Source organism: Nannospalax galili, unplaced genomic scaffold, assembly GCF_000622305.1.
Source record: "Nannospalax galili isolate Female #2095 unplaced genomic scaffold, S.galili_v1.0 scaffold151, whole genome shotgun sequence".
In the NCBI taxonomy this organism is placed as follows: domain Eukaryota; kingdom Metazoa; phylum Chordata; class Mammalia; order Rodentia; family Spalacidae; genus Nannospalax; species Nannospalax galili.
In genome coordinates, this window is record NW_008332087.1 from 3,460,924 (window position 1) to 3,472,547 (window position 11,624).

At 42.1% G+C, this 11,624-nt stretch overlaps 1 protein-coding gene and 1 pseudogene across 1 annotated transcript in view; both read right to left on the minus strand.

The window, feature by feature from the left end:
* Positions 1-1,033: 1,033 nt before the first annotated feature.
* On the minus strand, positions 1,034-2,434 carry LOC108490525 (annotated as a pseudogene).
* Slx4ip (SLX4 interacting protein) overlaps positions 1,386-11,624 on the minus strand; it is a 71,868-nt gene continuing 61,629 nt past the window's right edge. The window contains 2 exon segments of the mRNA XM_029560672.1: positions 1,386-3,389; positions 5,048-5,148. Coding sequence (XP_029416532.1) covers positions 2,672-3,389; positions 5,048-5,148 — 819 coding nt within the window. The 3' untranslated portion in view covers positions 1,386-2,671.

The following is an 11,624-nucleotide window of genomic DNA, read 5'->3' on the forward strand; positions in this document are numbered from 1 at the left end:
CTATCATTCCCAACGGAAAACCTTTAATACCTCACTTAATAAGCAACAACAAATAATTACATTCATTTTCTCTTTGGTCCAAATATCCAAAGAATCACACAACCACTGAAGTAACAAGAGATGTAGGGCTCTTTTGGACATGTGGAAGGAAAATGCTTAGAGGCAAAATTCCTTAAATATATGCCATAGTGTGGGAGTCCAAAGCCATTCCCCGTTAATCCTGTTAAAATACACTGTGCATGAAGGCCATGAGAAAGACCACATCTATAATCCAAACATGTTTTTTTTTTTTCTCTTGGATCACAGTAATCATTAATTCCTACGAAATAACAAATTCTAAAGCCTAAACATTTCTTAAAAGCAAATAACTTAGTATAAGAACAATTAAATACAAGTACTACTTTAACCATTAAATGATGAAAATCTTCTGTCAATTCCAGATCAAATTGTCTTAGTTCTGGAACAGGCAACAGCCATTGTTCTTTTCCCAGTGAGCTATTTCTTGGTGCACAGTCTGGGTTATTTGTGCCCTCACTGAGGATTCAATGGGCTGTTACAAAACGGGCCTGTCTTCAGTAAACAGCACACTTAAAATGCTGGGTACTCTAAGAAAGAAGGCCCATTATCAAGTTCGACCATGCTCTCTGAGGTTTGTATTATAAGGAGTCTACCCCTACTGTATGTGTTGAATCAACTCTGTCATTGAGTTGGGTTCCCTCTTCACCTGTACAATTCTCTGACGGAATAAGTTCTCATCAGGTAAAAAAGCTAGGCAGGAAGGGAAAAGGGCATCATGAGCAGAACTGTTTGTAGTGGTGGTGGTGGGATGGGATGACTGGATGAGGACAGGTTTCCAGGCAGGGATTTGGAACAGTCTCCAGAGCAGTAGCATCTACATCCATGTTCAGGCTTAGTGAACATGACCCTGATAATACAAGTGGGGAAAGGGATGTGGGAAGGCCAGCTGAGGTGGGAAAAACCACTGATTCATCCAAGCACCAGCACATACTCTGCTTGTTCCCATATTCTTTTATTTTGCTGGACTTTCTCTGGGCTCTTTTTCTGCTAATTCAATATTTTGAAGAATACACTTGATTTTCCTTATTATTCAGGGTAGACGTTACCTCAAAAGGCCATTTGATGGTGAGAACAGAAAACATATTGGATGGGTAGCTCTTGATTGAGATTCCTTTCCTACTTAAGATGATACTTATGATGGATTTTAAAACTTGGTAACCATAGCCTATAAAGAGAGGCTTCAACCAGTCCTCAGATTCCGATTGACCATCACCTTGATTAATCTGGAAGCAAGAAAGTTCCTGTATCTCCTTGTCAGGTGAAGCCACAAGAAGCCAACTATGAAGGTTGTTCTTAAGATACTTCAAGTACCTTTAAAAGAACAGCTTCTTAGATATAATCCACAATTTTATTCTTGAAAGGTTCAATGTGAACAATATTCCTGAGGTTTCCTATTTTCCTATTGACTGCAACCTTTTCCTACAGAAACAGCTCAAAATTTTCAGAATTAAAACTTTCATCTTATAGTGGATGAGTAAGGTCCAGATGAAACTTTCAGGTTGACATTTTAGGCTTATTTTTCTTGAGACTAGGATATGCAATCAAAGAGGAAATTTAAAAGCCCTGTGAACTCTTCCAAATTGGAAATTGGCCATTGTGTTTCCCTTGGGTTCTGGTCTGCGCTAAACCTAACCAAATGATTGGAGGTGGGGACAAGGGCAGACACAGGGTCAGGCCTGAGCTACACAGAACAAGCCTTTCCCATGTCTTCCCCTAATTCTAGGATGAATTATCTGTAAATTTCTGGCAATTATAAGTGTAAATAACAGCTCCCTAGGTGCTATGGCTGTCCTACTCTAGAACCTGGGAACCAAAATGACTCCCACACAAGACCCAGGTGTTTTATAAGTCTGAGGGAGCACAAGGGTGTACATGTCCACATGTGGCCCAGCAGATGCATGGTAATCAGGCTAGAGGAAATGAGTCCTAAGGAGTCTTCTTAAACCTTAGTTATTTCACAATCACAGTTATGTTTTCATATTTTTCTACAACAACACAATAATCACAGCAAAATGGAAGCTAGGCTCTGGAGTCCTAGTTAGGGGTGCTGGCTAATGCCTGTAATCCCAGTAGAAGAGGGAGGATTGTCACAAGTTCTGGGCCAGTTCCTCGTTCAGTGGATCTGAGTCCCCAATAGCTGCATTCTTCACAGTGATGCTGGTTATAGAAGCTGAGAAGCACTAGCCTGCTTTCACTGTTCTATAATGAGTATACAGGGCAAGAGAACCGACTGCATCACTAGAACCAGACTGCAACAATGGTACTGTCTGCAAGTGTCCTATTACAAGGTCTTCCCAGTGACAAGTTGGAGGGGCGGAACATGACTAATTTCTTCACGTGGTCCTGCATACACCATCTCCTCCCTGACAGGTAGAGGGCTCTTTATCAGTAAAATAATCTCTGAAGATAGTTCTAAAGCGTAATGAGAAAGTAGTAAGGCTGTTAGAATAAACAGCCTCCTGGAGATAACTAGGAAGGATAATCCGACACAGACATATATTTTTTAATTTAAAATAATCACCTTCATTCCACTTAAATTCCAGGAACTACACACTCAGTTTTCTTGTCACAGATCTGGTCTCTACATCCTCAGCTACGACTCTGCAGTCCTTGGCAATTTCTTTCTTTTCTTGGTTGGGCTGCCCTGAATTGTACCTAATCTTTTAGCAATTGTGGCCGAGCCGGTTTGCTTTGCCTGCCTTGGGTTATTTTTCATAAGATGTCTGGAGGAGAGATTTTCCAAAACATGCAGTTCTTCCTTAGACGTGGTTTTTGCCAAATCTCGTTTCAAAAGTAACCCCGGATCTGACAGCTCTAAAGCTGGCAAAACATGGACAGCTGTGCTCTCGTCCACTATCATTTCTCCTGGGACTAATCGATCGCTTCCAAGAGAAACTCTCTGGTGGTGGTCAGAGTCTTCTGCAGAGCCCCAGTTCCGGCGTTTCTGTTGTGTTTTAGCTGTTCATGGACTTTGCTTTGGGCCTGGTGATGCTGACTCACAGCTACAGGCAGGGCTCCTGCTTAGAAGCCCTGTCTTCAACCACTCCCCAGGACGAGGTTTTTGCTGGCTGCTCGTATCTTCTGGCTGGGCCTGATTAATATTTTCCAGCTTTTGAACAGGAAGCCCCTGGTGGCTCTGGGCTGCATTTATGTAATCCTGCGCTTGACCTGTAGATTCTGATGGGGGACTGACTGAGGCATCCCTCTTCCTCAGTACCACGGGAATGACTGAGTCACTAGACATTCCCACAAGGTTCCTGCTGGTCTGTGATTTGCTCACTGTGCTGCTTTTTGTTTCAGTTCTTCTCACACTAAAACATACAAAGATTTTATGTCATGTGAAGTTGGCAATGGCACAGAGTCTTCCAAGTCCCCCTTCCCACATTTGTTACACATGAATAACAGGGCGAGTGTCAACTGCCTTCTCTTCAACACCCCGGGGATTTAGAAAAATCCCCAAGTGTATGCTAAATACAGAATGAATTAAGCAATAGCCTTCATGTTCTCCACTAAACTAAGGTAAGTTCTAAATTTTGATCACTGGGTCATCCATGGAGTTATGCTGGAGCTCACATTTTAACTAAAGCAAACAGGCATTCATTTTTCAGTATCAGAAACAAACACTGCCTATGGTTGATATATTGACTTTTTCTATCAGGAGCTGCTCCTGCTAGAAAAAGCCCAGGCTGTGTGTATACATGCACACACATGCACAAGCACGCACCCAATTCGTCTTTGTGAGAGAATAATCTGAAAATTTTCTCATCACATTTCAAGGCATCACTCAGCTGGCCCCAGTGCAGGCCCCAGTTAATGGGACTTGTTAAGTCTTGGGAACAAAACTTCAGACAGCTAACATTAAAAAAGGTACAGCCATGGCAAACGATCTAGCTATCTTTACCTACCTACCTACCTACCTATCTGTCTGTCTGTCTGTCTGTCTGTCTATCTATCTATCTATCTATCTATCTATCTATCAATCAGTCACCATCTCTGTTTTCTACAGGACACATAGCTAAGGTAAAACAAATTTCAAAGGGCAGGACAAAAACTGCATAGGAAAATTGAGAGACTAGGGACTGAAGAGTACTGGTTTCTCTCACAGAAGACCAGGGGTTGGTTCCCAGCACCCACACTGCAGCTTACAACTGCCTGTAACTCTAGTTCCAGAGGATCTGATACCATCTTCTGGCCTCCACAGGCACTGCATGCCAGGATGCACTAACATATATGCAGGTAAAACACTCATACACATTAAACAACAGCAACAACAAAAACTTTAAAAAATCCACAAAGTTTCTTTTAAAAACATTGAGAGACTAAAGACTTTCACTTTCTTTTTGTCTTTTTCAGACAGGGTCTTCCTGTAGCTCCAGCTAGCCTGAAACTCACTATGGAGACCAGGGTGGCCTCGATCTCACAAAGATCCTCCTGCTTCTGCCTCTAAACACCTTAACTTTGGCATGACCACCAAACTCAAAGCCCTGAAGCTGGAATATTTACTTTGACTAAGCTTTGTGTGTGTATATATAATATATGTATATGAATATATACATATATATTCTTATATATTCTTGATGTTGCTGTTAGGGGCACAAGGATTATCATAATTATTTTAAGGTCAGAGCAAGCATCTTACAAAAGGAATGCATTTTTAGCTCTGTCTGTATTTGCCCCAAGAGCTGTAAGAAACATACCACCAGCAGGCGCTTTTCATCTTCAAAGACCTTGTAATTAATTACTTCTTGCAACACACTTGTGAAGCAAGGACTCTATTCCCACTGTCCAGAAAGCAAGAGAAACAGGAAGGTGGGAAGGCCAAATAGTAATAAATGGTTGGGAGCAAGACCAATGGCGGAGGGGCTTTGTGATCATGTTCCATACACTCTTGTTAAACCCTAGACTTCTGATGAGACAAGCATCCATACAGGCAGCCAAAAATGAGAAAAAAGAAACATGCTGGACCTACATTTCTTTCAGAGCATTTCTCTTGAGTTTTGTACCAGGAGGAAGTGGACTCTCTGCATACTCAGCAAAATAATCCGACACTCCATGGAAAGATCTTTCTGTCTAATCCAAAAGATAATAAAGGTTCAGCCAGAAATCTATTAGCTGATCATGAGAGAAAACAGCTACACTCTGAATGATCAGAACAGCTTTATTTCTGTAAATAGTAAATGAAACAGATTACTGTTTTAGGCTATTTTAACTTTTTTCAGTGGAGACTTTCTGTTATGTTACAACTTTTTTTGATTCTCAAGTTTACACAATCCACACATTAGTACGCACCACAAACATACAAGACAATAATGTGAAATATGCCAGTTCTAAGCCATCTGGGGACACTTGGCCAACACCTGGTATCGCTGTGCCCCCAAAGTATGGACTCCCTGAGTTTGTGAGAAGGTCTTGGCCAGCAGCATGGTGATTCCAAGTTTTTCCCACAATCCCTTTAACCTACAAAACCAGAAATATGGCTTTTGTCAGCCTTAAGACAATATCGAGTTAAATCTTTCAATCTTGTTACTTTGAGAGATGTAAGTTAGTCAGTCCTGGCTACTAAAAGCCTGGGAGTCTCTGGTTCCTATGGCAGTCACTGCTGTGGTTTATACATGGTCTTTAAAATGCGCCCAGGAAGCTTCACAAGGAGGTAACTATGGACTTTAAAAGTCTGCCAATGTCTGCCAATACTGACCCATGCAATGCTTTTGAAATCTCTCCCTTTTGATGAGCAAGCTGATAATCCAGATTAGTTGTTATCTGCTCTTGTTTTCTGGGATACTAAGTATTTTTCCCCATTAAATTCTTGCAAATGTTGCTACCACAAGCAACAGCCTGGTAGATATCAGTAGGCCTTTGCTTTACTTCAGCATACATGAGAATGAACAGTGATAGCCCCTGAGATTCTGGTGGCTGGTGGCCATCAGTATGATGCCAGTGTATTCCTCCCTGCAGATGTGATAAGCTCCATCCAATCAGTGCTCATGCCACAAAGTTAGGAGGAGTCTTGAGGTTCTGAGCAGTGCCTATGGCTCCAGACCTAGGCCAGAATCTCTCAAAGCCATATTCAGTTGTAACCCAAGTTCGTTTTAATAGTCAGTGAACAGAGTGTTTAAAGGCTTTATTGGATTTTACTACATTCTGATGTGTCATTCTTTTGGTTTGTTGTTTCCTAAAATTAATTAATGGACCCAAAAGGAAGAACATTCAAAAGTTAAGTTGAGAGAGAGAGAGAGAGAGAGAGAGAGAGAGAGAGAGAGAGAGAAGTAGAGAGAGAGAGAGAGAGAGAGAGAGAGAGAGAGAGAGAGAGAGAGAAAATGAGAGAGGTTGAGAGAGATTAGGAGGGATGAGATTTATGTGTGAAACACTTCTAAACATGCCCTGTAAGTACAGTAGATTTTCCCCTCACTGCCACACCCTGTAAGTGCTGTATTTTCAGAGCTGAACAATTAACATAAGGAGCATGAGTCAGGCTTTGAACAACTCTGTGGGAACCAGAAAGCCTTTTGCTAGTAGGAATGATGTAGTTGAGAGAGATTAGGAGGGATGAGATTTATGTGTGAAACACTTCTAAACATGCCCTGTAAGTACAGTAGATTTTCCCCTCACTGCCACACCCTGTAAGTGCTGTATTTTCAGAGCTGAACAATTAACATAAGGAGCATGAGTCAGGCTTTGAACAACTCTGTGGGAACCAGAAAGCCTTTTGCTAGTAGGAATGATGTAAACTCCCCAAGGCTGGAAGAAGTCCACAGTGGAAGGCAGACAGGGTCATAAATAACAACAATGCATTCTGTATACACCACATAGAGTAGGACACGGAGACAGTGGCATGCTCTTCAAATCTCAGCATGGATTTGATCACTGCCTTAGTTATTTTTAAAATTCAGTTTAAAGAGCAATGTATTTCCTCTGGGAACTTCAAAACCTTCTTTAAGAAATACGGCATCTCATCCCAAAGTTCTTTGACAACAGTAGGGGGAAATATCACTGGGGGAAAAATGACAGGAGGAGATGTCCAGTTCAAAAAGTGACTTTTCAAAAGGGGCAGGGCAGGGGGGAGGGGGGAGAAGGCAAGGCTAGTCTCTTGTTTACAAATGAAAACCACATTTGGCAATTTGTTGTAGGAGGCATATTTACATTTGTATGAAGACTGGGTGGGCAGGGAACAAAAAGATTAGTCTCCTTCTCCCGGAGCCCTTGAACTGTCAGGTCTCATTAGAAATCTCCTGTTCATACATTTCTGGGGTCAGTTCACTTCCGTTGTTACTAAAGCACAGCTTCTGGTTTAGTGTGGTCCCCCTCTCCCCAGGATTCTTAAAGAAGCAGCTATCACCTGGGAGTACAGTTTCTCAAAGGAATTTTTGTCCTGATTATTTCTGCTTTCCTCATTTGGCATAAACAATGAGATCTGTGGCTTATCCTGAGGCAAAACTGCAAGGCACAAATCCGTGGAGCACACAGGAGGCTGCACTGCCTCCAGGACACGCAAGGAGGACACCAGGACTTTCAGATTATATATGAGATGACATTCTGCAAGGAACACAGACAAACCCAACATATTCAAAGAGGCTACCATCTGGCGCGCTAAAGTTCAGACTGAACATGGCATGGAGGTCAGGTACATAAGAAGTGGACTAACCCAAGAGATTCTTTACAACATGGAAACAAGCTCTGAGTCTAGTCCAAGATATAAATCCTGCAAATACTATTCCTTGGGATACTCTATTCCTGGTCACTTGTCTAATCCCCACTATGTCCTTTATTTAGTTTTAGCATTTGGTAATACTTTAAGGATTCTAAATTTAAATTTTTCTTTTTTTTTTTTTTTAAATTTTTTTGTTTTTGATTTAAATTTTTCTATTGAAGAAATTATCAAAACAGAAGTAGGACAAGACGATTGGCACCAGAAGTCTAACCCAGGGAGATAAACCCTGCCTTAGCAACGTGTACGGTCCAGGCAAGCCTCAGAGCTAAAGGGTCAAGTCTTTTCATTATCTCTGTGGATGCTCTGGAGACCAGTGACTGCACCTCAAGTCTGAAGCCAGTCCAAGCATGTTTCCCCAACATAGCTCCAAGGGGAGTGTGGGAGTATGATGATAAGTGACAGAGGCCATGTTGTTGCCTCTGACCTAGGGAACGATAGATTCTTGGAGAGAAAGGAGGACAGCTAGGCTTCTAAGCCAACATTTCCTGCCTCCAATCAGACAACAAACTGATCTAAAATGTCCTTGTAAATAATGGCTGATGTTCAAGTTAGAAAAGCAGCTGGAAACTGGATTAGCCTCAGAGTTCATTCCTCAGTGACTTACTGAACACCAGTTTTGAACAACAGAGGACAGGTAGAAAGAAACTAGCTTGAAAGAACAAAGAAAATACCCACTTGCTCTTAAGCTTATGAACACCTCAGGATCTGTAAGACCAGCTGGGCCTCTCAAAGGCTAGGAGGAGACATGCTGCATCAGAGGAACCAAGGGAGATTTTTAAAAGTATAGATTCCTAGGACTCATCCTGGAAGTTCTGATTCACAAGGTCTGAGGTGGGGCTGGGATCTCTATTTAGGCTCCCAGGTGATTCACACACTGCTGACATACATGAAACAACACTCGGGAAGTGGAGCAACAGAGAAACAACTGTAACCGGGTACCATGACACAGTGCTTTGCTAAGTGTGCTTCCACTGTCCAACAAAGCCACCTGGGGAACTCGCTAAGAAACGTTCTAGAGTCCATCCAGAATCTACTGCATTTCTATCCCTAGGTGATGAGGCCAAAAGATGAATATTTAGGCAAGCTCCCCAGTGATTCTTACACCCAACAGAATTAATGAACTTAATTAATGGAATGGATAACAGAGCAAAATCTAGTAGAATGATCCAATCAGGCACCACTGAATTCTATACTGAACTCTGTACTACACACAGCTTGGAGCCCCTTGTGAAAGCGATGTAAACTAACCGAAAGAGACCTTGTTTCATTGAGTCTCTATCAGTGGGTAAAACAAACAAAAAATGCATTAGGTGTGAATGTACAATGAGGAGAAATCTACAGCCAATGGGTCACTGGTATTATTTTGTCTATGGAGGACAGAGAAGGTTCTACAGGCAGCAAGATGAGCTTTATACAGAAACCTGGGTGAAGGGAAAGCTTGATGATGGGTGGAGAGGAGCACTTCATCCCTGAGGACAGAGCATGTCTGGAAGGTAGGTAAGGGGATGGAAAAGTAAGCCAGGGCAAGGGGTCAGGCTGTATACAGATGGAGGGAAATAGTGTATGGCTCCTGTAAGGTGATGTGTTTTATTAAAGTGAAGAAGACAATATGCCCATGGAAGTTTTGCAGAAGAAAAGTAACTTGACATTTTAAAAGATTCATCTTGGGTGTCACAGGGGACACAGATGGTGGCATGGAGACCGGTGGTGAGAGGGGCAAGAGTTTATCTAGAGGTGAAGGACTTTTGCAAGAGATGGCTGGTGGAGAGATGGGGTTGTACTGGAAATATAATTTGAAGAAAGATTAAATAGAATGTGGACATAAGTGTAGGGAGACAAAGTCAAGAAGGACTCCAACATTTGTGGTTTAAATAACTAAGTACAAAAAAGAGTTGCCCTCTATCCTTACAGGAAATAGTGGAAAGGGGTAGGCTTGAGGAAGGAGAACCAGGAAATTAGGCATTGCTGTGGTTTGTGTCCCCTCTAAAATGAATGTATTGCCAGTGTGAAAGTATTAGGAGGTAAAGCTTTTAAGAGGTGGTTAAGCCACAAGGGCTTTGCCCCCATGAATGACATCAGGCGCTCTTATAAAAAAGCTTGACAGAGGAAGCTTGCCGGGCTTGCCCTTCTGCCTTCTACCACATGAATATTTGTGTTCCTCCTCTATTCCAGGTGATACAGCAATAAGGTGCCAACTGGGAAGCTGAGGTCAGGTCCTCCTCACAAAGTGAATCTGCTCGTCCTTGTTCTTGGATGTCTCAGCTTTCAAAGCAGTAAGAAAAAAAATTCTGGTCTTTAGTCACACACACAAAGTCAGGGAAGTCTTTGCAGATGGTGTTCAAAGACATCAATGGCTCAGATGAGCTCTACAGGGGAACATGTTCAGATGAGAAAATGAAACTGAAAAGATGAGGAAGATCCAGGAAAGAAGACTTGAAGGAATCATTGGTGAGGAAAGAGAAAAATCAAGATAATGTACTTACTGTCTCTGAGGCAAGAAAAGAATGGAGGTCAGAAAGAAAGCATCAATGAACATATAGAATGCTGCCCCCTGGCCAGGAGCAAAAGTTGATTGATCACTAGTCAGCAGTTGTTTTGGGTAAGTGCCTAGACACAAGCACTTAGAATAGGTAGAAAGAAGTGGACTGACACATAATGGAGACCAGAACTTTCCAGTAGAAATATAATGTGAACTCTACAAGTAACTTGAAAATTTCTATAGTAAATTAAAAAAAAAAAAGGAAATTGATGAAATTAAATTTCAGTACTATTTAACAAGACACACAAAATATTATCATAACATGTAATCAATATGAGTCTGTGAAAGCTGATGTGTACTTTATACTTAGAATATATAATTTCTGACTCACCACATTTCAAATGCCTAACAGAATGTAGCCATTGGGAACAGCATTGGCCACCGCAAGCCTAGACAACACTTTGGGAGAATTTTCAGTAGGTGAGAGCAGAAAAATGCAGGCACACTACAAATGTCACTCTCAATACAGCCTGGCGAGATGGTTATTATTACTGTCACCACAGTGCAGGGCCAGATGCTGTTGGCCAGGATCCAATTCAGCAAGAGCAAACAGCATGAGATGGACATGTCAAGAACTAAATGACAAACGTGGCTTCTGCTGGGAAAGTCTAGCTGTCTCTCCAGCACCTATCTGGAAATACTAGATCATCAATACTGGTTGAGGGCAGAAGGGGCAGGGAGGATCTTAGTTGCCATGTCAGGTCACTGATCACTCCAAGACAGGTCACTGATCACTCGACGAGTTTCAGTAGCTGCACCACCCAGTCCTGGTTCATGAGGGACATACATTGCCTATTCCTTGCTAAATAGTTCTCTTGATATATTTCATAGCCATGCCTGAAAACCTGTGTCAAGAGTTATCTCACCAAACTGCTGTTTATAGGATTGTAAAATATCAAATGAAGGCAGTAAGAGTTTTTCCAAGGGAGTACTTGATGTAGCAATGTGGTATTTCCATCACCATCATTATCATCTTCTGACAGTTGAATCTGGTTTCTCATGGTTATGTAGAGGAGTTTCTTATGATTCTGTTTTATACACCCTAGAGGAAAAAGAATAGCTCAACCAGATTTTAAAAGGAGGCAATCGAGCTCTCCGCGCTGGGACTCCCTAAGCCACATTCACCCTTCCAGCCCCCCGCCTCGCCGTTCTATACTCCTAGTTTGAGCCCTGCACCATTCCTAATCTCGGGGCCCCAGTCACCTGGGGAACCAATACTGCTTCCTGACCCTTCTCAACCAGAGAAACTCAGTCCCTTTCTTGGGCTCCAGGAGCATCACTTCTGGTCCTGGCTCCGCC